This window comes from Aquarana catesbeiana, linkage group LG04 (genome assembly GCF_042186555.1).
Source record: "Aquarana catesbeiana isolate 2022-GZ linkage group LG04, ASM4218655v1, whole genome shotgun sequence".
Lineage (NCBI taxonomy): Eukaryota > Metazoa > Chordata > Amphibia > Anura > Ranidae > Aquarana > Aquarana catesbeiana.
The window spans coordinates 29,572,477-29,598,803 of record NC_133327.1 but is presented as its reverse complement, the minus strand read 5'-3'; the positions used below and the strand labels follow the sequence as shown (position 1 = coordinate 29,598,803).

Genomic DNA, 26,327 nt, shown 5'->3' with positions numbered 1-26,327 from the left:
TCTTTTTCCCCATCACCCATGGCAACCTCAGTCGCAGCCCAGTATACTCTGCTTCCTACAAAATACCAATACCCAGTTTTTACTCCCTGAATCTATCCTGCCTTTAATCCACCTGCCTCTTCTCTGCTGCCTACAACCCCACAAAAACTTCCCCTAGCTACTGTTTCCTCTTCCCTGCCATATTCCAACCCTCCTCTCCAGTCTGCTTCACCCCTTACCTACAGTCCTGCAGTTACCTACAGGACTTCAGTAGCTAAGCCAAAAAACAAACGGAAGTTCTTTCCAACTCATTTGATCCTGCCAGTAACTTGCCTCAATACCAGCCAACCTGCTCCAGCCTGCTTCCGCACCGACCGACCCACTCCAATCTACCTCCATGACTACTAATGGAGCCAAGTTAGCCTCTGATGATATTGAACCTAACCCTGACATCTTTCTGCCTGCTGTCCAGCTTGGAGTTCCAGTGCCAGTGTTCCAGCCTGAAGTTCCAGTGCCTGTGTCCCAGCCTGAAGTTCCGGTGCCAGTGTCCCAGCCTGAAGTCCCAGTGCCCATGTCCCAGCCTGAAGTCCCAGTGCCCATGTCGCAGCCTGAAGTTCCGGTGCCTGTGTCCCAGCCTGTAGTACCAGTGCCTGTGTCCCAGCCTGAAGTCTCGGTGCCTGTGTCCAAGCCTGAAGTCCCGGGGCCTGTGTCCCAGCCTGAAGTCCCGGTGCCTGTGTCCCAGCCTGAAGTTCCGGTGCCCGTTACCCAGCCTGAAGTTACGGTGCCCCTTTCCCGGTCTGAAGTTCCGGTGTTCGTTACCCAGCCTGCTGGGCCATTGCCCATTACCCGGCCTGTGGAGCCAGTGCCCGTTACCCAGCCTTTGGAGCCGGTGCCCATTGCTCAGCCTGTGGAGCTGGTGCCTGCTACCCAGTCTGCTGAACCGGTGCCACTTATTAAGCCAGTAACCATCATCCGACTTGCTGAGCCAGTGCCTGTCACCCAGCTTGCTAAGCCAGTGCTCGTTACCCAGCCTACTGGGCCATTGCCCGTTACCCAGCTTGTAGGGCTGGTGCCCGTTAACCAGACTGCTGATACGGTGCTTGCTACCCTGCCAGATGACCTGGAGCATGCTGCTCTACCAGATGACCTGGAGCCTGCTACCCTGCCAGATGACCCGGAGCCTGCTGCCCTGCCAGATGACCCGGAGCCTGCTGCCTTGCCAGATGACCCAGAGTCTGCTGCCCTCTCAGATGACCCAGAGCCTGCTGCCCTGCCAGATGACCCAGAGCCTGCTGCCCTGCCAGATGACCTGGAGCCTGCTGCCCTGCCAGATGACCCGGAGCCTGCTGCCCAGCCAGATGACCCGGAACCTGCTGCCCTGCCAGATGACCCACAGCCTACTGCCCTGCCAGATGACCTGGAGGCTGCTGCTCTACTAGATGATCCGGAGCCTGCTACCCAGCCTGATGTGCCTCTGTCTGCTGCCCAGCCTGATGTGCCTCTGTCTGCTGCCCAGCCTGATGTGCCCCTGTCTGCTGCCAAGCCTGATGTGCCCCTGTCTGCTGTGCAGCCTGATGTGCCTCTGCCTGCTGCCCAGCCTGATGTGCCCGTGCCTGCTGTCCAGCCTGATGTGCCCGTGCCTGCTGCCCAGCTTTATGTGCCATTGCCTGTTGCCCAGCTTGATGTGCCTGCTGCCCAGCTTGATGTGCCTGTGCCTGCTTCCCAGTTTGATGTGCCTGTGCTTGCTACCCAGTGTAATGTGCCTGTGCCTGCTACCCAGTTTGCTGTGCCTGCGGCTCAGCTCAATGTGCCCGCTGCATGGCTTGATACTTTGGACTCTCTTCATGCCCAGCTTGGTGTGCCTCTGCTCATTGCCCGGGTTAAAGCCATGGACCTTTCATATGCCCAGCTTGGTGTGACTCAGCCCGCTGCCTGGCTTGATGCCTAGGACTTTCTTCTTGCCCAGTGTATTATGCCTCTGCCCACTGCCTGGCTTGATGCCTTGGACTTTTCCCAGCAGCGGCTAGTTGGAGCGTCCGGAGGCCACTCCTTTAAGGGGGGGGTTCTGTAATCAAATGTAATCAATTTAAAACTGTATAAACACATGTACAACATAACAACAAAAATAAAACATGTTTTGTTTTTAGATTTTCACCAAAATATCGATGATGTTGATAACTCTGTTTTGTACATCATGGATGTTTTCTTTCATTTTCTCCAATTCTCTATTGCAAACCAGGAGCTCACTGATAAGGATTTGTGCACTTGCACAGCTGAAGTGATTTTGGTCTTTTACAACATCCACATCACCGAAAAATAAAAAACACACCATGTATTAGAAAAAAGGTATACTTAGCAGACAGGTATGTTAGGCTAGAAATAGTAATATGAAACATTGCTTGGAAGGGTCTTCCAATTGTCTGTTTTGGCAGAGTTCCAAGCTGAATACATGATTTTGTTCCTTTCAAAAGTTGGAATACTTACCTGTTTTGTGCAAGTTTCCCACATGGAGATACCCCTAGTATCTACTGGAGCACCTGCGTGGGACACCATAAAAAGGGTGTTATGGTGTACAACACTAGTGCTCCTGCATCCAGATGCGTAAACAGCCACTGAGTGTCCTCTACTGACACTGAATAAAGTTGACATTTCATTATAGTTACAAACACATCTAGACAACAATCTAATGAACTTATTTTATTCAAAATAGGCCATAACAAATGCATTTAACCTGCATCTCCCAAAACAAAGTATTAGTGGTTGATCGAACGATGTTTAATGTCCCGTGAACGATTCCTGTGTCCACGAAAATAAAACTTTAAACTGCATTTTAAACTGTACAACAGTAAAGAAAAGAACATGGACCAGCACGAAAGTAATAATAATAGGAACACACGGCAAATACTTTTTCGCAGCACTTTCCTGATCTTTCTATACTGATCTTCCTCTCTCAGTTTAAGGTCTGACCAGCGTTTTCTCAATTGATCCTTGGATCGTCGTACCCCAAAATTCCTGTGCAGACTTCTCACAACTTTAGCCATGTTCTTGACCTTTCTGGCATTTGGGTTTCTGTAAGGTCCACGATTCCCATCATAGTCTGTCCTCATTAAGATGTCCACCATCTCCACTATTTCTTCAAACGACATATTGAGGCCCTATATCTTTTCCTGGATCTGGAAGTTTCTTGCTCCAGGCTTTCCTTATTGATGCTCTCAGCACACACCTGCTGTCTCGCTGGCATTTTCACTCCCACTGCCCCAAAAGAGAAGAGGCGGAGAATACACTAGAAAGAAGGAGAGGGGCGGAGTTTCATGCATGCGCAGTGTATATAAAGCCATAACACGCAGTCGATGTAAGGGCCATAGGAACGTTCTGGGAGTGGAGGACGAAAGATCAAAATCACCAAAAGGAATGCTAAAACGAAGGTACAATTGTAAATTGGGGCATCAGTGGTTAGTGGCCTTTACTGCTTATAGATTGAGGCCTAGATTGGGACCAGATTATGAGAGTTTAGCCTGACATTAGGGTTTGTCTTGTGTTGTGTCTTGCAGGCAAAATGGTTGATAAATTCACAGCCCCAGATTTTTTACCCAAATTTATCCAGCAATACCGGGAGCTGCCATGTCAATGGCAAGTCAAAAGCAGAAATTATTCCAATAAAATCAGGAGGAAGGCAGCGATGGAGAAACTGTTGGAATTGGTGAAGCCTCTGTATCCCACGGCAGACATCAATTATTTGAAGGCCAAAATTGGTAGCCTGCGCAGTACATATAATAGGGAGCGCAAGAAGGTCATGGAATCCCAGAGATTCAGAGCAGCAGCATATATACAATTGGGTAATATGGCGCATTCAGGATATGACAAGTAAAAATTAAAATGGATTGGGAGAGGAGAATAGGGTAATAGGTAAGTTCTTTGTAATATTAGTCCATGTAAGGATAAACAAAATAACTGTCCACAGAAGGCTGCCAGTTCTGAAGCCTAGAAGGCAAAAACTCTATAATACAGAAAGGAACAAAGAACGGTGCCCTCTAAGTGCACTATGTAAGCATCTTTAATAAAATTAAAATATTAGAATACACTTACAAGGGTGTAGTAATAGCAGGCATGTAATATAGGATCCTCCGCTCAGACTACCGGGTGAAGGGGAAGGTCCGACATCACTGGTGTGGACGTGTGTACTCGATTAGGTCATTCCTCCGGCCACACTACTGCTGGTGCTTCTGGATGGTTGGCACTACGATCAGCGGGTCGGGTCAGCGGGCGGTGCTTCACGTTCTGAGCATGCGTGCTCCTTCCTCAGGCTTCCATCCGGAGCAGCAGAAGATGACATATATGTCCCCAGGCTGTAGTACTACCACAACCTGCATTTTTTGTCAGACCAAACCGAACCACGCCCATCACTCTCAATGCTTCCTTCCACATCAGCTGAGGCCACAGCTCCTGAGGTCCACCCTGGTCCTTCGACATAGGAAGAAGGTGTAGAGAAGCCCAGCTTGACCCATATATAGCATTGTTGAACATACAGTACCTGACCGCACGAATGTGTTTCCAGCGCGATCCCATCGCGCTGGTTCTCAGCAACAGGGTACTGTTGCTCATCGGAAAAGGTAAGCTGTTTTTTCCTTTCGCAATGAGTGACAGGCATTGATGACAGCTGTCTGATATGAATCATGAGGGGGAACGCCGCGCCAAATTTTAAATAAAAAACCGGCATGGGTTCCCCCCCAGGGGCATACCAGGCCCTTAGGTCTGGTATGGATTTTAAGGAGAACCCCCTACACTGAAAAAACGGCGTGGGGTCCCCCCAAAATCCATACCAGACCCTTATCCGAGCACGCAGCCCAGACGGTCAGGAAAGGGGGTGGGGACAAGCGAGTGCCACCCCTCCTGAACTGTACCAGGCCGCATACCCTCAACATGGGGGGTGGGCGCTTTGGGGCAGGGGGGTGCCCTGCGGCCCCCCCACCCCAAAGCACCTCGTCCCCATGTTGATGAGGACAAGGGCCACTTCCCGACAACCCTGGCCGTTGGTTGTTGAGGTCTGCGGGCGGAGGGCTTATCAGAATCTGGGAGCCCCCTTTAGTAAGGGGGCTCCCAGATCCTGGCCCCCCACCCTATGTGAATAGGTATAAGGGACCCTTATCCATTCACCTGGGGGAAAAAGTGTCAATAAAAAAACACACTACACAGGTTTTTAAAGTAATTTATTAGGCATCTCTGGGGGTCTTCATCCGACTTTGGGGGTTTTCTTCCGACTTCTCCACTCTCTCTGGCCTCTTCTCCTAGTGTGCGGTTCTTCTCCCGCTCTCCGGCCTCTTCTCCCAGTGTTCGGCCTCTTCTCCTGATGTCCGGTTCTTCTGCCGGGCTCCTCCACTATATTCTGCTCTTTTGCCGCTCTTTTGCTAGCGGTGGCCTGGTCTTCCTCATCGTCTTGTTCCCTCTTCTCTTCTTCCGATGTTGACATGACACTCTCTCCCGCTGTAATGCTGTGTGAGCGGTGCGCGATGACTTATATAGGCATGCGGCATGGTCACCGGGTGATGTCACCCTGTGACCCCGGCCCCTTATGACGTCACAGTCCCATAATGCCCCGGGACTCGGCACTGGCTCCCATGACTGGGCTCGCAGGTGTCAAATCTTGCAGATAACAGTGGTGAGATTGACACAATATTGGGGTCACCTACTGTATTTGCAGACAAAAATTGAATGATGTTAACTAGACGTTATTGATCCCAAATTTCTGCCTTAACAAAGTGGTTACATATCAATAGACAGTAGTGGCCAAAAATAATTGGGACAAGAATGAAAAATGCTGGGGTCAGTATGATAGTCTTTTCTATTTGTTAACATTCAATTTGCAACAAGTCAACAGTCATGAGCTCAAAATTGTGTGTGATTGATGACCAATAACATAAAAATATGTCCCATTTTCATACATAGGAAAGTCTCAGCCAAGAGGAGGCCATGCCCAGCAGCCAGACTGAGTCCCAGATTCCTCCCCTACGCCCTCCAACTAAAAGGGGCAAAAAGTCCAGAAACCTGGATGATGCCACGGCTGCCTTCCTCAGGCATGCAACAAGTGCCATTAGTATGGCCCAGGAGGCTTTTGGCTGCATAACCGCAAACAAGTTGAAGGATATGGAGGAGGACCACCGCAGCATGTACGAGGAGATGATCCTTTAGCCCCTCCACAAGGGGAGGAGGGGCCAAATTACCCTGAAAACGCACATATGCGAAATATAGCATAATCCTCCACCACCTACACCACCTCCACAGACACCACAGCCACCCCACCCACCAGGGCAGCATGGCGGACCCATGGCTAATGCAGCCCCAACAAAGCCGCTGGGCTGGGGATTATCAATACTACAATTTATAATTTTCTTTTTGTTTATTTTGAAAATGATGATTTGAGTTCATCTTCTTTTTTTGTGCAGAGAATGCATTTTTTATTTAATTTAGTTTATTTGTGTGGAAGGAAGCATTGAGAGTGATGGCCTGGGTTCGGGCTGGTCTGGCAAAAAAAGCAGGCTGTTGGAAGACCACAGCCTTGGGACATATATGTCATCTGCTGCTGATCCCGATCTCTCGGAATCCAGGACCGTATTGTGCTCCCTATTGAATGGACTCCTCAGGTTACCAATTTTGAAATTCACATAATTGATGTCTGCCCTGGGGTACAAACGCTTCACCAATTCCAACTATTTCTCCATCTTTGCTTTCCTCTTGATTTTTATATGACCATGTGCTCCCTATTCAAATTTTTTTTTTTTTTGACAAATACTTGGCTATGTGTTTTACTTAAAAAAGGACAGTTTGTTTGTGAGTAGGCAGGTAGATTTCAAAAATACAATGTCAAATTTACAAGGGACACCAACATAGTTGTAACTTTGAGCTTCAAAAATACAAGATAATAATGGTGTTGTGGTAGCTTGACCCAAAAAAAAAAAAAAAAAATCTATCTATCTATCTATCTATCTATCTATCTATCTATCTATCTATCTATCTATCTATCTATCTATCTATCTATCTATCTATCTATCTATCTATCTATCGATCGATCGATCTATCTATCTATCTATCTATCTATCTATCTATCTATCTATCTATCTATCTATCTATCTATCTATCTATCTATCTATATATCTATATATATATATAATAATGGAGATCACTAGAAAAAAAAATATTCTGGAGATCACTAGAAAAAAAAAAAATATTATCCTGGAGATCACTAGAAAAAAAAATATTATTCTCGGGATCACTGGAAAAAAATTAAAATATTATTCTGGAGATCACTAGAAAAAAAATATTATTTTGGAGATCACTAGAAAAAAAAATATTATTCTGGAGATCACGAGAAAAAAAAACATATTATTCTGGAGATCACTAGAAAAAAAAAAAAAAAAAATATATATATATATATATATATATATATATATATATATATATATATATATATATATATATATATATTATTCTGGAGATCACTAGAAAATAAAACAAATATTATTCTGGAGATCACTAGAAAAAAAATATATAATTCTGGAGATCACTAGGAAAAGAAAAAATATATATTAGTCTGGAGATCACTAGAAAAAAAAATGAAATACGTTTGGCATAACTCTGTCAATATCGCCAGCAAAGCAGCTTCATTATTATACCATTATCAAGAAGAACAGAATGCGCTGCATTGAGAGATTTTATAATTTGCCACGTCATGAATGTGATATCTCCATTACGAACGCTAGTTTTACTAGGTGGACCGGTTCCGGCTCGTCCTTGCTTCCGAGCATGTGTGTTTGTACTTTGGATTTTTGTCCGACGGACTTGTGTACACATGCTCGGAAATGACAACACACATTTGTCCGCGGAAAATTTGAAAACCTGCTAGCCAACATTTGTTGGCGGAAAGTCCAACAACAATTGTCCAATGGAGCATACACACGTCAGATTTACCACCAACAGCCTGTCATCGAACATTTCCCGTCAGAAAGTCTGATCGTGTGTACGCGGCCTAACACTGTGAATAACCTTACAGGAGGGAGAGTACTGATTACATCAGCATGCTAATGATCCTTTATGAAAAGGAGAGGGATGGGAAAGGGAGAGGACAGGGAGAGGTAACATTTCATTAGCCATTAGCCAAGTCACTCATCAGATGTACCATTATTACGATTTCAGGTAGAGAATGCCATTCAACTAATCACATGCAAGATTTTGTAGCCATGAGGCTAAGGTAAACCACATGGTTATGGTAAATAATTGAGATTCTGAGTTTAGTGTTCTTATCCAGAGATACTATTTACTTGAGACTACCACCAGAAAGGTCTGTATGTTTAAGTGAATGTTCCCCATAGGTGTATAGGTTACACTTTGATTTTTTCATTTTTGATAAAAACCTAAAACTATGACATATTGATGAAATTCATACATAGTTATTTTATATACAACTGAGATAAAAGTTTTCTCGAGTTATCTATGTACCATAAATAAAAATGGCAGTATTAGCAGGTATATTATCACATATGATGACTTTATATATCCAAAAATATTTCTTCATTACAGTTTGTAGTGATTGATATGTACACCCAAAACCAAAGCACTGTCATGGAGTTCATTCTTCTTGGACTCTCAGTGGATCCTTTCGCACAAATGTTGCTGTTCCATATTTTCCTGATAGTTTACATGACCACACTGACTGGAAATCTCCTTCTCATTCTGGCTGTGAGGACCGACAAACATTTGCACACCTCCATGTATTTCTTCTTGTCTAGTCTCTCTTTCTTGGACATCTGCTACACTTCCTCCATTGTACCCAAAATGTTAGTAAATTTTCTTTCGCCAAAAAAGAGTATTTCATTCACAGGCTGTGCTGTCCAGTTCTTTTTTTCCCTGTTCTTGGGTTCAACAGAGTGCATGCTTCTGGCATTCATGGCCTATGACCGATATGTGGCTATCTGCATCCCTCTGCATTACAATATGATCATGAACACAATGACCTGTTTTTGGATGATCAGCATATCATGGTTGAGTGGTTGCATCATTTCATCTATTGACACTTATTTAACATTCAGACTAATATTCTGTGGCCCTAACATCATCAACCACTTTTTCTGTGAGCTCCCTCTGTTGCTTCGGCTCTCTTGCAGTGACATCTCCACAGTCAACATCTTAAAACTAGTTGGCACGGCCATCTTCCTTTTCTTCCCACTTTCACTAATCCTTTTTTCATACATCAGAATCATAACTGCAGTCATGACAATTAATTTGGGAAAAAGCAAAGCATTTTCCACATGTATTTCCCACCTTGTGGTGGTGGTCATTTTCTATGGATCAGCCATGTTTATGTATGGTAGACCTGAACATTTAGTCACAGAAGACACAGACAAAAAGGTGTCAGTATTTTACACGGTGATCACCCCGATGATGAACCCCTTGATCTATAGCCTGAGGAATAAAGATGTTCAGAAAGCCATGATGCAGATGATAAGAGCTTAGAAGGATTTGCAGTTGATTAGGTCAGGTTGTTGAAAATAAAATTGGTACAATTTTCCACGCTCCCCCCATGTTTTTGTTCTTGTTCTAAATTCTTCATTGAATTTCCATTTTTCTGAAGTAACAGCGTTAGATGTAACATTATAAAAAGTACAAAGAGGTATTGTAACCACAACTAAAGTCCAAGAGTTGAAGAAGGACATACAATAAGTGCAGTATTTACAGTTAGTGAAAGGTATACAAACATATGTGCAAACCCTCAGATTTGGCTGTGGAATCAGACATACAAATGTTCCAATTTAGGAAGGTATCAATTACAATTGCATAAGGTGTTTGTGGTACAAACAAAAAAGGGAAAGAGAAGAGTTTAAGGGTAGAGAGACTTGAAAGGAGTAGAAGAGAAAAGAAAGGAAGGCTCAAAGATGGAGTATAGGTCTGAGGGTTGGGGGGGGGGGTAAGAGAGGATTCGGATTATATCATATCCATAACATCTAATTCCCGGGTTAATGAGTTACCTATTTAAAAACAGAGCCTGAGAAATCATATGGAAAAAAAAATATGCACCAATACTAAACTCAGGGGAATGTTCACAAATGCCAGGAGCCTAGTCAGTAAAATGGAGGAACTGGAGCTGCTATTACACGAGGAGGATGTGGACTTCATGGGGATAACAGAAACTTGGTTTGACAGCTAATATGACTGGCTGGCAAACATCCAGGGGTATTCTTTGTTTCAGAGAGATAGGGAGGGTAGAAGGGGGGGTGGTGTGTATTTATATATATCAGGAATGACTAACGGGTAGAAGAATGGAATGACATCAGTGATGGTGCAAGGGGGGAGGTGGAGTCAGTATGGGTGAAACTCCAAAAGGTGGAAGGGAGTGGGAAATTAATAGTGGGGGTATGTTACAGGTCCCCTAACCTGAGTGAAGAAGATCTCCTCTCATGGTTAGAAATGGCAGCTAGACAGGGAAATGTCATCATAATGGGGGACTTCAACTATCCTGACATTGACTGTGCGGAGGGGACTGCACACTTATTAAAGGCCCGCTATTTCTTACATGTTCTACAGGACAACTTCATGTCCCAATTGGTGGATTCCCCGACTAGAAGTAACGCATTGCTAGATCTGTTAATTACAAATGATACATATCGTGTTACAGATGTGAAAATATGGCACAACTTGGGCACTAGCGACCACAAAATTATTACATATTACATTACGCATAAATCATACCCCTGTGGCTAACAGAGGCCAGAGTCTGAAAAGGATTAGAAAAATTTAACATAAGTAAATCACCAGGACCAGATGACTTACATCCGAGAGTCCTTAACCACTTCAGCCCCAGAAGATTTGGCTGCTGAATGACCGGGCCATTATTTGCGATTCGGCACTGCGTCGATTTAACTGACAATTGTGCGGTCGTGCGACGTTGTACCCAAACAAAATTGACGTCCTTTTTTCCCACAAATAGAGCTTTCTTTTGGTGGTATTTGATCACCTCTGCGGTTTTTATTTTTTGCGCTATAAACAAAAAAAGAGCAACAATTTTGAAAAAAAACAATATTTTTTACTTTTTGCTATAAAAAATATCCCCAAAAAATATATAAAAAAAACAATTTTTTTCCTCAGTTTAGGCTGATATGTATTCTTCTACATATTTTTGAAAAAAAAAAAAAAAAACGCGGGGGCGTGGCCTAGGACCGGAGGAAAATGGCAGCATAACCTGAGAGCTCCGCCATCCAGAGCTTCTACAGCGCCTCTAATCAGCGGGATAATCCTTCCACACAACAGCGAGAATGACCGGGAGAAGCTCATCAGCTACCCGGTCCTCGCAGGACCCATCCACGCAGCTCAGCCACAATATACCAGCGATGTTCCGCACTCAGCACGCAGATCCACAGGCCGCATCTCAGGCCTCGGACCGGAGTTTCACCGCCACCACCGCTGACACTCCTGAAGCCTCTGCAGTAGCAAGTATGCTCAACCCGCACACCTCTCCCTCACTGTGCCTGGCAGACCTCCATTTAGTGGCCACAGACATTAAAAACACGCTCTTTGCGACCATATCTGACCTCAAAACAGACATTAGAGCAGTGGCTTCTAGACTGGAGCATGTGGAAGCAGCAGCCATGACACACGGGGCAGCTTTTCAGCAGGTACAAAGAGTCACGAGTGTTCATGCCCAACATCTGCTGGAAATGCACAGACACATGGAGGACCTTGATAATAGGGGCCGCAGGCGTAACCTACGTGTAATGCTCCGTACACATGGTCGGACATTGATCGGACATTCCGACAACAAAGTCCATGGATTTTTTTCCGACGGATGTTGGCTCAAACTTGTCTTGCATACACACGGTCACACAAAGTTGTCGGAAAATCCAATCGTTCTGAACACCTATGTCGGGACTATAAATGGGGCAGTAGCCAATAGCTTTCGTCTCTTGATTTATTCTGAGCATGCGTGGCACTTTGTCCGTCGTATTTGTGTACACACTATCGGAATTTTGTTGTCGGAAAATTTTATAGCAAGCTCTCAAACTTTGTGTGTCGGAAATTCCGATGGAAAATGTGTGATGGAGCCCATACATGGTCAGAATTTCTGACAACAAGGTCCTATCACACATTTTCCATCGGAAAATCCGACCGTGTGTACAGGGCATTAGAGGCATACCAGAATAAGTAGAAGGGCCCCAACTACAAACCACTATCTGGCTATCTTTAATACCTTGCTGGGCAGACCGCCAGATGCCCCAGTGGAGATGGAAAGATGTCACAGGGCCCTCAGGCCGAGCGGGCAGAGACACTGACCCCCCAAGAGATGCGGTATGCTGCCTAGTGAACTTTATACAAAAAGAAGATACTGCGACTGGTGCGCAATCATGATCACCTGGAACATGAAGGGGCACGCATTCAATTGTTTCAGGACTTATCGGCCATTATGCTGCAACACTGGAGAGATCTCCGTCCCTCGTTGCAAGCCCTACGCGACAGACGCATCCCCTACCGGTGGAAATTCCCCTTCTGCCTACAGGCCACTGTAGGTAATCGCACAGCGCACCTAAGAACCCCTGCCAACTTGCAGCCATTCTGCGACACCCTGGGCATTCCTGTAGTAGATATCCCGGATTGGTACAGTGCGTTTCTGTAACCAGATCCTTGGATCCCCACACAGCAGGACACCACACCAAGATCACAAAGAACGAGACAGAGAAGACGCAGAATCTCAACTGCCTCATCATCGAGGATCTGGGTGGACATGGAAACAGATGAGAGTCCAAGAGTATCCCCATCATCCGTTTGGCACAGAACCGATCGTTAACTACACTCCAGATTGACGGGTGAGCGGATTTGCACCTTCCTCTTTTTTTTGTTCATAATTTGAACGTTGAGACCTACATTTTGCTATAGGTGACCACGTTGGCACCATGATGTTCCATTACATAAACAGCCTCTGATAGATAAAGGCCAGCACATGATGGCTATTCGTATAAGAGGCGCTAGATAACCCTGTGACTAACAACTGCACAGGAACCGGACAGCAGGCAATACCCCCAGGCCTGGGGATGAGACTGCTTATGTTTTCCGGTTCTGTTTAACTTACGTTACAACCATATGCAAGTACAATGAACTGGCAACTCTCCTAGCTGCAGAACTCGGTTGCACAAAAAGTGGAGGGACACATTCCCCTACACATAGAGAGTGACATACTAATTTGCATTAGCATATGAGTTCCATGTTACTGTTGTCTTAAAGGTTAACACTGAGCAAGTGTACAAGAAGGGTTATGGGAACCGCGGTGCTCCTCCACTGTGCCTTTGGATGCAAGTTGCCAACCACAGAACATTTGCCTTGTAAACTTTCTCTTTTTCTTACAGCAACGTCATTGGGTTACTAGGTTGTTAGTTGTTCTATGGGACCCACAGATTCCTCCTCTCAGCAGGGGGACACTTGGGGCTCCCGTGAACCACCGAAACACTGCTATAGCCATGATTATTGATAAGGGTGCATATAGAGGTTATGTGGCTCGGTTTTAGCTTACCTTACCTACTCAGAGCTATATGTATTTGTTAACTTGTTATTTTTCCTTTTTCTGTATATGGGTCTCTTTACTGAGGAACACATCCATCTTTGGATAACGAAGGTTCTGAGCTATTTTTCACAGGCTCTTATCCGGAACCCCCAAGATCCAAATTTAGAGGTTGCAATTCTCCGGGATGCTCCAGGATCTAGCAGTTATGCTGGAGCTGCCGGAGCACATATATGACATGGAAATGGGGGCTGGCATCCTCAGAGATGTCAACTACACTGTTGGGTGATTGCCTATGGACTCCAGTGACTGGAGGCTCCGCGGATCTAGTGGGGATCCAGGGCCTGTGGTGTTTGAGGATGCCAGTCCACCAACCTTGAAATGGCTTAAATTGTCTTATACATTTGATACCCAGAGAGCATGATCCTATGTAAGTCTTATATATTCTATATGTTATAAACATTGAATGTTTTATGTGGTCAGGAACGATTTCTTATATACCCATAGACATACTCTAAACTCAGCTTTTTAAGGTATGCTATCCTATAGGGGACAAGTATCAAGGGGGAGAGGGGGGGAGACTACTGATAACGTCAATAATGGCTGACTATAACAGGATTGTATCTGGTATTCTTAGGCCTCTGTAGTGGAAGGATATCTCATACTTGTTAAGCTCCAACATGGAACTCTCTGGGTGGTGATAGCATCTGGATCCACTTTGGTGTTAGGTTCCTTTCCCACCTCAAGGAGGCAGGTTCCCCCTTTGAACATACCCGGAATAGTCTATTCCTATTCCCGTATTCCTGTAGACCATCCACTAGGTGGGTAAGCAGGGCTATACCCACCCCTGGTAAATTTAACGCTTTGCCCATACTAGGGGCGTTCACCAAGCATAGGTAGGGGTCTCCAGTTGGTACTGGAAGTTTAGCAGATAGACGTTATCCGGAGGTATATCATGCAACATGTACTGAGTCCAAAACTAAGGGAGTTTCTATCCTATTAGCTAAGTCTATGATGTTTTATCTTACCGACAAGCTTATAGACCCCGAGGGTAGATTTCTTTTTTTGAAAGGCATGTGGAAAAACAAACCCGTGACCTTAGCAAATGTATACTGTCCCAATTCAAATAGGGTGCCCTTTCTGAAAACCACTGTTTCAAAATTGTCTGCATTCCAGACAGATCTCTTGATACTGGGAGGGGACTTTAATATGGCTCTAGACCCACTATTAGACACATCCACTGGCACCTCCTCATTCCCCTACTCTGCACTACTTCAAGTGAAACTACAGTTAGCCTCCCTTACATTACATGACACCTGGCGCACTCTTAACCCCCGAAAGAAGGATTACACATTTTACTCGATACCGCACAACTGCTACTCAAGGCTGGACTATATTTTCATACACCAGGCCGATTTATCCTATCTAGCAGACGCTACCATTGAAAACATGGTACTGTCTGATCATCACCCGATCACAATGACCCTACGATTCCCACAAAGAGTGGGCCTCACTAAGATCTGGAGACTAGATGCGTCCATCTTAGCGGACCCGGGAGATGCAGAACACATCAGACAGGCCCTCTGGGATTATTTCAACCATAATGACACACCGGATGTGACTCCCATGGTTCAATGGGAGGCACATAAATGTGTCATACGGGGACACCTCTTGGCCATCGCAGCTAGGAAAAAAAAGGAACACCAAGCACTGATACTGGCTCTATCCAAAAAAATAACCAAACTAGAGGCGCAGCATAAACATAATGGGGCTATTCGAGTAGCACAAGAGCTAGCAGACACGCGAGCGCTGTTGGTCGAGGAACTCTTAAAAAGGGCACGAAAACGTCATATATGGTCACAGAAACTATTTTACAAACAAGGTAACAAACCTGGGAAGCTACTGGCCAGATGCTTGCAGAAATGCACACTGGCCTCCACAGTTCACCATGTAACTGACCACTTAGGAAAAACTCACACTAAAAATGAGGACATTGCGCAACAATTCCTCCGCTTCTATTGCAAACTTTATAACCTCAACAAAACTATCCATAGCCCTACAGAGGACAAGACTCGCTCTAACCTGATATGGGAGTTTCTAGGTAAGTTTAGTCTGAGTACATTATCAGATAGCGACCAGCTGAACTGGAAGCACCCTTGTCCTCTGAAGAATGGGAAGCAGCTCTGAAGACCATGAAGCCAGGCAAAAGCCCAGGCCCGGATGGCTTCACGGCGCAATACTTTAAATGCTATACAGAACTTCTAGCCCCATGCTTCCTCAAGGCTTTTAACACACTCTCTACTGCCCCTTACCCCTCGGCTACTTTATTAGAAGCGTATAAAACAGTAATTCCCAAAGAATATAAAGACCCCACTGATGTGACATCTTATCGAACAATATCACTCCTGAATGTTTATGTAAAACTTTTCTAGAAAATACTGGCAACGCGCCTATCATACTATGTACCAGCCTGGGTAGGAAGGGATCAGGTAGGCGGATCAGGTAGGCTTTGTTCCGGGCAGGGAAGCCAGGGACAATACCATTAAGGCCCTAAATTTACATCATTGGCTGACTTTGACCCAGCAAAAGATATTCTTCCTGTCAATGGATGCGGAGAAGGCGTTCGATAGGGTGGCCTGGGACTATATGGATGCAGTTCTTGACGCTCTTGGATTAGGAAGATGTATGCGTACTTTTATTAGAGTGATCTAAGTAAATCCAAGAGCTAGAGTCAAAGTCAATGGCCGCCTATCGGACGCCTTCCCCATTCATAATGGCACAAGACAAGGATGCGCTCTTTCACCTTTACTATGTAATCTTACCCTAGAGCCCCTCTTACGCTGCATCAGGGCCAACCCAAACACAAAAGGTATCAAGGTCCATGGTAAGGAGTACAAGATTGCGGCCTTTGCGGACGACATCCTGCTTTTCCTTTCAGCGCCACTGACGTCCCTGCCAAACCTTATGCCAGTCCTCCAACAATTTAAACACATTTCTAACCTAAAAATAAACTACTCAAAATCGTTCGCATTGAATGTCTCCCTACCGAACAACTTAGTAAGGCAGTGTCAGTCAAATTTTCCCCTAAATGGAAGACAGAGGCCATCACCTATCTTGGTATTCAACTTCCTAGTAAATTAGATACCCTTTATGAAAAGAATTTTTCATCTGAACTAAAAAATTTAAAACAAGATTTACAAGATGGGATGTCCCTACTCTATCTTGGTTTGGACGGGCCTCTGCTTTGAAAATGACAATCCTCCCTCGAATATTATATAAAATGCAAACTATACCAATATGCCTACCGCCAACTTTCTTTGCACAATACAAGAAGTTATGTCAATCTTTCCTATGGGGATCAAAACAAGCACGCATCGAATGGGTGAAATTGGTTCTACCCAAAGCCAAGGGAGGAATTGGCCTCCCTGACTTACTGCGTTATTATTGGGCGGTACATATGACTAGGGTTGTAGACTGGAAGATACGTGATGCCAGGTACAAAGATTGGGTAGATCTTGAACGATTGATGTCAGGATATGATCTTCGCCTACTCCCTTGGTTCTCCAAAAAACCCACATGCCCTCATCTCCACACACACCCCCTCATTGGGGCAACCCTTCAGGAATTCCATAGGGCCTGTAAATTACATGCACATACAGCCAAGGAGTGCTCGATTACTCCTATCAGGGGTAACCCTGACTTCCCTCCAGGACTAGTAAATCCTACCTAGCACAGGAATGGCCTTATACAGAGATGCTTGCAAAACATTTTTTCCCATAGGGGCAAGTTTATGCAACAAGATCTAGCAACATTATCTAACACCAAATCCTTTCCTCTCTGGTCCTACATTCAGCTGAAACATTTCTAAGATGACCCGAGGAGAAGGGCAGGCTATACGACAACACCTACTGTGTTCGAGTGTCTGTGCTCAAGCTCAGCACCCCAGAATCATATAATCTCATCACTCTACGCTTCCCTGTTTGGTGAGCCTTATTCTGTACTACACTCAGACCACACATTCTGGGGACACGCACTGGATAGGGAGATTGAAGATGCTGACTGGAATCCAGGGCCGGATTTGCCACAAGGCCACCGAGGCCAGGCCTCGGGGTGGCTGTGGTGCTCCTGCGGCGACTTCGCGGCCGCCCCCCCTTTCGGGCTGCCCGTTAATGTTCATTAAGGGCACTGGTGCCTGAAGAAAAGATGGCCGTGAGCCGCGCACTACTGCGCATGCGCCGTTCCGAAGCTGGCCGGGCTCGGGAAAGCTTGTACGTGCTCGGCCGGGCTGTGCATGCGCAGTAGTGTGATTGCGCCGTCTGGCGACATTTTTGAAAGGAAATGTCTGCAACCTGTGTGCCGCGGCGCCTCTGCTGCCGGGCCGCGGAGGAGACAAGTAATGTCAGCAGGGCGGCGGCGGGGGAGAGAGATGACATCTCTCATTGCCCGCACCACTGTTCCGCCCTCCTCCATCTGGTGGCAGCCAGGCAGCTTGGCAAGTGACATCCCTATCTGGGGGCAGCGTGGCAAGTGACATCTCTATCTGGTAGCAGCTTGGCAAGTGACATCCCCATCTAGTGGCAGCCAGGCAGCGTGGCAAGTGACATCATCATCTGGTGGCAGCATGGCAAGTGACATCTCTATCTGGTGGCAGCCAGGCAGCATGGCAAGTGACATCCCCATCTGGTGGCAGCGTGGCAAGTGACATCCCCATCTGGTGGCAGGCAGCGTGGCAAGTGACATCTCCATCTGGTGGCAGGCAGCGTGGCAAGTGACATCTCCATCTGGTGGCAGGCATAGTGGCAAGTGACATGCTCAGGGCTCCCAATGATTCTGCATTATGGTGAGTTGAACTATTTCATTTTATATTACAATGTAATGATAGAAATAATGCGTTTCAATCCTCCTGACACCATACCAACCATGGTGCCGGGGATGATTGAAGCACTAATGCCAGCCATTGCCCATTGCGGGGGGCGGCTTTGAAGGACCCGGCCTTGGGGCGGCAAAGGGAGTAAATCCGGGCCTGCTGGGATCACGTTTATCTATTCATCCACAAGGGATCTCTCAATGTAAACGCCCAGGAAAATGGCTATGAAATTAAAACAAGATGGTATAAAACCCTGGAACTGCTTCACAGAATATTTCCAACAGTATCAGATCAATGTTGGAGATGTGAAAAAGAGACAGGCACTTTCCTCCATATATGGTGGACATGCACATTAATTCAGCCATACTAGATGAAAGTACATGAAGTAACAACTGCCATTTCTTCATTACCTCTGGAATTCTCTCCAGCGCAATATCTCCTTCATCTATCTAAAATTCCCCAAAAGAAATACTCTAAGTCGGTAGCCATGCATATGATAAACGCTGCTAGGCTGTGTATTCCGGTACATTGGAGATGCAAATCTCCCCTCTCTACCAAAAATTGGATACATCGTATTAACCGCATAGAGACAATGGAGGAGCTGATCCACACTTCACCGGATAGGATATCTAGCTTTTCAGCTATCTGGGAGGCGCGGCTCACCTTTAAAAAGTCACAACAGTATCAAGCACTGATACAGAATAACGACTGACCCTTGGCCGAGAGGCTATGTCATTGTAACTGACGTTCGGTTTACAGGCAATACCACTTGCATTATCATACATGGCTCACCTGGAATATCTAATGGTGTTGATCCACTATAATACTACCTCTACTCTTCCCCCGCCCCTCTTTTTTTTTCTCTTGTCTTCCCCTTCTCTCCTCTTTCTCCCCTCCCGCTCTCTCTTTATTCTTGCTACTTATACATCCTGTATTATTATCCACTTCTCTCCTTATACCCTTCTGTCCTTCCTCTTGGAGATTTAGGGTGAAGCAGAAATTGAGTAGAAAGAGAAACGGAATTGCTAACATAGAAAGTTGATATGACCGAGGCTCAGAAAACAATTATATCTAGACCAGCTGGATTTGTCCAGTCTCTGAGTTAACCTCGGTAGATTCTCAATAAGAATTCTTTACTAAAATGGAGAATAGAATCAGTTATATTTCATAACATAGAAGCAGATATAAACAACCATACTATATTAAAAGAATTGTCTTACGATCTATATACTGTTTAATATGTCTACTTATATAGGCCCCTTACTATACATGACCTGTGCCTCTCAGCATATGTAACATATGTACCGCTTTGTTCAGCCATATGACATGTTAAACATTGATTATTATTTTGGTACTTTGTTTCTGCTTTTTTTCGCTGTATGATGCTTAAAATTTTCAACAAAAACTTTTTGGGAAAAAAAAAAAAATCGCAATAAGCGTATATTGATTGGTTTGCACAAAAGTTATATATGGGATAGTTTTATGGCATTTTTATTATAAATTTTTTTTATTAGTAATGGCGGTGATCTGCGATTTTTATCATGACTGCGACATTATGGCGGACACATCAGACACTTTTGACACTATTTTGGGACCATTGTCAGTTATCAGTGCTATAAAAATGCACTGCTTACTGTGTAAATGACACTGGCAGGGAAAGGGTTACCCACTAGGGGGAGATGAATAGGTTAAGTGTGTCCTAGGGAATGATTCTAACTGGGGGGGGGAGGGGCTACCTACAACATGACAGTGATCTCTGCTCCCGATCACAGGGAGCTGTGATCTCTGTCACAACACAAGGAAGAACGGGGAAATGCCTTGTTTACATAGGCACTTCCCGTTCTTCCTCTCCACACTGCAATCACGGGTCGCTGGAGAGCATCGAGTTCCCGGGACCCGCGGGCATGTTCCTGCGGCATGCTGCGTGCCCGAAAGGTGGCAAATTTAAAGGGACGTACCTGTACGCCCATTTGCCTGCCTGTGCCATTCTGTCAATGTACATCTGTGTGCGCCGGTCAGTTAAAGAACTCAGTCAAGTTATAGCCAGACCGCTATTCCTGATCTTCATGGACAGCATACTGACAGGATTGGTACCAGCTGATTGGCAAAAGGCTTATGTCGGTAGTTTGTAAACTTTTTGAGGGGATGATAAGGGACCATATCTAGGAAATTGCTGACGAAAACAGTATCATTAACAGTAATCAGCATGGATTTATAAAAGGTCACTCTTGCAAAACTAACTTATTAACATTCTACGAGGAAGTGAGCTGCCATCTGGACAAAGGTATTCTGGTGGATGTGGTATAACTAGATTTTGCAAAAGCATTTGATACAGTCCCCCACAAACACTTAATCTACAAGCTGAGTAGGGATGAGCCGAACACCCCCGGTTCGGTTCGCAGCAGAACATGCGAACAGGCAAAACTTTTGTGCGAATACCATTAAAGTCTATAGGACGCGAACGTGAAAAATCAAAAGTGCTAATTTTAAAGGCTTATATGCAAGTTATTGTCACAAAAAGTGTTTTTGGTGATCCAGGTCCTGTCCCAGGGGACATGTATGAATGCAAAAAAAAGTTTTAAAAACTGTAGTTTTTTCCACGAGCAGTGATTTTATCAATGCTGAAAGTGAAACAATAAAAATGAAATATTCCTTTAAATATCGTGCCAGGGGGTGTCCTTAGTCTGCCTGTAAAGTAGTGCATCTTTCCCATGTTTATAACAGTACCAAGGTTGGTAACAGAGACAAACGAAGAGCACACGGCAAGCAGGAAACAGGAAGCCAAACACACAATGAATACACAATGGTTGATCAGCAAGGTTGGCTTGCAATGCACAGGTTAATATAGTGTTCCTAATTAGAGACTGAGGTGGAGAAAAGCTGAGGGAAGATTATATAAGCAATCAGGTGAGAGTGGCTGGCCTCTAAAGGTGAACACATGGAGGAGGTAAGCTGACAGACAAAGACAAAGATTACTGCATAACCATGACACAATGCATAATGGAGAGGACCCCAATGATGTGAGAGATAGTAGCAGAATAAAAAAATAACTTGTAAAACATACACAGAACAAACAAAATAGAAAAAACCACCCCCAAAAAAAGTCTCATGAAGCAGTCTGTAGTGTAGCAACCAAAAGGCTGTATTGGCCTAAAAAACAAAAACATAAAAAAAAAATTAGAAACAACTGTTGTAGACCTGAGAAGCAACATCATCTCAGGAGCCCAGGGCCAGTGCCATGGGACATATGGAGAGACATGGAGATGACAAGACATCGGTCCTCATCTCACTCTCCATCCAGGATAGATGAAAGCCAATGTCACCGTTAACTTCTGGACTGTAACAGATAAACCAAACTTTTTACCTCATAAAAAGCAGAACAAAGGCTGGTGTAAGGTTCCATGGGAAGGACATCATGGTGCCAAAACTGCGGCTGGAGCCAGAAGGATGACCAGAGGGAGATCAAGTTGGGTTGGATCAAGGTCATTAAAGAGTGGATGAAGCCTTTTTTCCAAACCCTTGGCAGGGGTCCAGAGCCTGGTTGGAGCGAATGCTGCCATGAGGTGGAAGGTGGTGGAAGTGGATTTTCATCTGGAATAGACAGAAGGCCCAGACCTTTGAGGAAGGCTTCTCATCTATGTAGATCACGCAGTACATCCTGTATTCCAATCCTTCATGACACTCAGATGGAATGGAAAAACCTAGTAATAGGGAATTTTGTGGGATTGCAGGTGTGCAGTGATGGACTGCAGGTTGCGCTTTTGCCAAAATGATAGGAGAGAGATCGCTGAAAATCTGCACTTTATCATACGTGTATTCGATGTGAGAGCGGTTGCGAGTTGATATAGTGAGGGCATTCTTGCTATCGTAGTAATGAAAACGTACCATGACGTCTCTTGGCCTGGCTCCAGTAGGGGGTTTAGGGCCCAAGGATCTACGGGCTCTGTCCAGGCATCAGTCTATGTCAGCGATATCAGGAGCAAGAAAGTTGAACAAATGTGGATAAAAAAATACAGCGCTCGCAACACACAATATAAGTGAAATCAACAAAAAAGTCCAAATAATAATCCAAATAAATGCAACTGACGTGTAAGTCCACAATGAAGTAGCTGCATTTATTTGGATTTTTATTTGGACTTATATTGTGTGTTGCGAGCGCTGTATCTTCTTATCCACATTTATCCAACTGATTAGCACCTTGTCTACAGCAGCTGCATTTCATTATAACTTAGTTGTTTCCATCAGCGCAAGTTTATATTTAGTAATATATTTTTACAAGAAAGTTGAACAGACCCAGGAGATAGATGTGGATTTTATTGTCGTGCACGTTTTCTGATACCCCACGAATTCGCAGATTTTCCTGGTGCAATTGTAATTGTGATACTGAGTGTTTAAGAGAATAATTTGTCCTCTTCCAGAGCATGCACATATTGAATCATGTCATCAAACTTTGTTTCCAATATTTCTGTGTGTTCCCCAATCAGATCTATCTCCCCCAGCAATTCCTGAGATATGTTGCGGGTTAGCTGGAGTAGCAGGGCCTAGAGCTTTTCATCCAGCAGCTCAGGGGTTAATAGCGATTGTGAGGAGGGGACTCGATGCACAGGGGGAGCCAATTGTGAGGATGTTTCAGCCATGAGGACGCTAATGTGTTAGGCCGGGTCATCCTGGGAAATCGAGGCCAGGGATGCAGGCCTAGTCAGAAAGCGCTCCATGGTGTTAATAGGCCATGGCTCGGATTTGGATTGGGGTTATGGCTTTTGATAGCTGATTTTTACCATGGAGTGTGTAGCTTTACAGGGGCCATGGACAATGGAGCGGGGCCGGAGCTCATTCAAAGTGTGTCCGCCATCTTGAAGAGCCACGCATGCGCCCCTGGCACAACATTTTTAATTACTACCACTCCCAAAAAGTGGATGTCCTCTTTCTTTACGAAAGACACTTCTCCTGCAATATGGTCCTTCATTCATCCACCAGCAATACCACTTTTTTTTCTGGCCACTGCCCAGGACAAGACGAAAGGGGTAGCCATTTTCTTTTTCAATAGAATCTCCATCTTGTTCAAGGAGGAAGGTAAAGACCCAAAAGGTCATTTCTTTCTGCAAAAGGGGGTAAGAGGGACAGAATTTATACCTTTATTTACTACTATGGCCCAAACTGGAGCCAAACCCGTTTCTTTCTTTCCATGCTTCAGACTTTAACTCCTCACATTGAGGGGATGGTTATAATGGGGGAGACTCCATTATAGCACTCAATTTATGTCTCGACAAATCCTGCATGACATGCCCCCTACCTAAATGCCTTCCCTGCAGCACACTACTCTTCTTCACTCCCATCAGCTAGTAGATATTTGGAGGGAGCTACACCCTAACTCCAGGGACTATACTCATTAATCTTCTCCCCCCCATGTGACCTATGCCAGCATAGATCATGTTTTTGTGTCAGCTGTCACTATGCCCCACATCACTAACACTTAAATTAGGGACTCAATTTGGTCAGATCACTCCATAGAAAGTCTTGTGTTGGAAATGCATTCAGAGATCCGGGGCAGCCCAAGTTGACAACTAAATGAGTCCCTACTTAGTGATCCGGTGTGATGTTCTGAGATTGATAAGGTGTTGCAGTAATATTTCCAGCGTAACAATACTGAAGATATCTCCTTTGAGACGCTGTGGGCAGCTCGCAAGGCCACCTTTATGGGAAAGTTCATTCAAGTAGCTTCCCAGTTCAACATTCAAGTAGCTTCCCAGTTCAAGTGGGAACATCAAGCAGAGATAGCTAAACTTGAGAAAGAGCCATAAGTGTATGAGGAAGAGCGGGAGTCATAAACATAAGCCTTCACATGAAATGCTTTCTAAGCTGGAGGTGGCTAGGCTAGTCCTGAATCTGGCCCTGACCACCAAAGCTGAGAAAAGTCTTAGATGGAGCAGGGCTAGGTTTTATTCCCAATGCGATAGGATATGCTGTCTGCGAGGTTAACCCCTAAAGTCCGCTCATATGCCCTTCCAAAACTCTGAACCACACAAGGAATGCAAATGCAGAACCCCCAAAAAATGATAGAGGAATTTCATAACTTTTACTCCAGCCTCTATCAATCCAAAAAGCTAGGATAAGGAGGTAGGCTACACTCCTTTTTTAATCAGTTCCCATTACCTCAGTTGGCGACCCTCCACTGTAACCATCCTAAAGACCATATCTCTGTGGAGGAAGTTATTGAGGTGTTTAAACAGGCTAAGGGCAGCTTTGCATCAAGGCCAATGGGCTACCTGTTCCATATTATAAAACTATTGGGGGGACACTAGGTCCTTCACTTTCCTCCGGTCTGGTGGTGCCCTAGATTCTGGTTCGACTTTGCCTTACATCTCAGTCATTCCTAAACCTGAAAAGGACAACGGGGAAGTCAGCAACTATAGAGCAATATGTCTTATTAATAATGGTTTTAAGTTTTTAACCAAATTTTTAACCAAAATTATGGCTAACAGGCGCTTATCTTTTATAAGTTTGTATAAACATAAGAATTAAGTGGACTTTATCCCTGGAACTCAAGGTCTGGACCAGATTAGGAGTACCATTGATGTAATCTCACTGTTCCCTGCAGGTTGGTCTGGGGGTCTCCCTCAAGAGGGCTTTCTGCTATCCCTTGACCTTCAAAGTCTTTAGCTCTGTCTCCTGGCCGTATATATTTTTGGTTCTAGAGCGTTTGGGCTTTGGACCTCATTTTTTGGGGATCCTCTATGCCTTTTATTCATCACCATTGGCTCAAGTTTCAAATTCAGGGTTTTTTCTTGCATCTGATCAGAAAAGCTAAAGGCACTAGACAAGGGCATGGGAACTTTTTTCAGGGGGGCATCAGGACAATGTCATGAATGGGAGGGGCTTAAATGGACAGCGCCAGCCAGATCTACATGCCTTGACATTTACCCAATGCTCTGTGACCAACATGCTGCTGTACACCCAGGTATATTATGCTGGGCTGAGCAAGGAACATGCATTATCCCGGGCACAAAAGACCTGGGGTTCTTTTTACCCTATTACAGATACTTTATTGCTTCTAGATGAACACTGTCCCTATACTGTCTTGGAATATTAGGGGGCTCCAGGATCCACTCAAACGTACCATGGTGTCCACCGTCCTCAGAAAGCACTCACCGGCTATTTATGTCCTTCAGGAAACCCATTTAGTTCCAGAGACAATATCTTGTGTTAACTTTTCATGGGTGGGATGGGCATACCATTCCACACACACCTTCTACTCAAGGAGGGTGAGTGTACTGGTACACCGATTGGTGGATTTCCAAGTATATGACAAATGGATTGATTCTGAGGGGAGGTATGTGATCCTGCTATGTAAAGTTCACCAATTGAAATGTATTCTTGCTGCTTTGAGAACCCTCCTGGCATTTCAGCTAGGCAACCCTGACCTACCTCTAATTGTTTGGGGTGACCTTAATTGCTATATGGACCCTGTTCTGGATAAACATCCCCCTCCGGTGACTGGCCGCAAAATTGCCTGAACGGCATTGCGGAAATTCACGGAGGAGGTGGGATGGATAGACCCCTGGCGAGGCCGCAAGCTGCAGCAGAAACAATTTTCCTGCTTCTCTAAGACACATCTCTCCCTCTCTAGAATTGATCTCTGCTTGTATATGTATGCCCCAAACATCCCACTTCTTACATGACATTATATATCTAGTTAGGGGTATCTCAGATCACTTTCCCCTCTTGGTCTATCTGAATACTATACCTGACATGATCCTGCCGTGGGGCCCCTTGGAAACTCAATGCCTTTTGGTTAAATCTATTTCCCTCCCATGATGGCATAACTGATGTAATTACAGAGTTTTGGCTACATTATGTGGACCAGCCCAATCTGAATACAGCTTGGGATGCCTTTAAAGTATTCCTGAGAGGTATCCTTATCACTGAAGTCATGAGTATTAAATCTAA

At 44.9% G+C, this 26,327-nt stretch overlaps 1 protein-coding gene across 1 annotated transcript; it reads left to right on the top strand.

Annotated features, from left to right (window-relative positions):
- The first annotated feature begins 8,565 nt into the window (after window positions 1-8,565).
- LOC141141349 (olfactory receptor 2D3-like) lies at window positions 8,566-9,483 on the top strand. Its single transcript, XM_073629016.1, has one exon. It carries the CDS (start codon window positions 8,566-8,568, stop codon window positions 9,481-9,483), a length of 918 nt encoding a protein of 305 aa, XP_073485117.1.
- The last annotated feature ends 16,844 nt before the right edge of the window (window positions 9,484-26,327 follow it).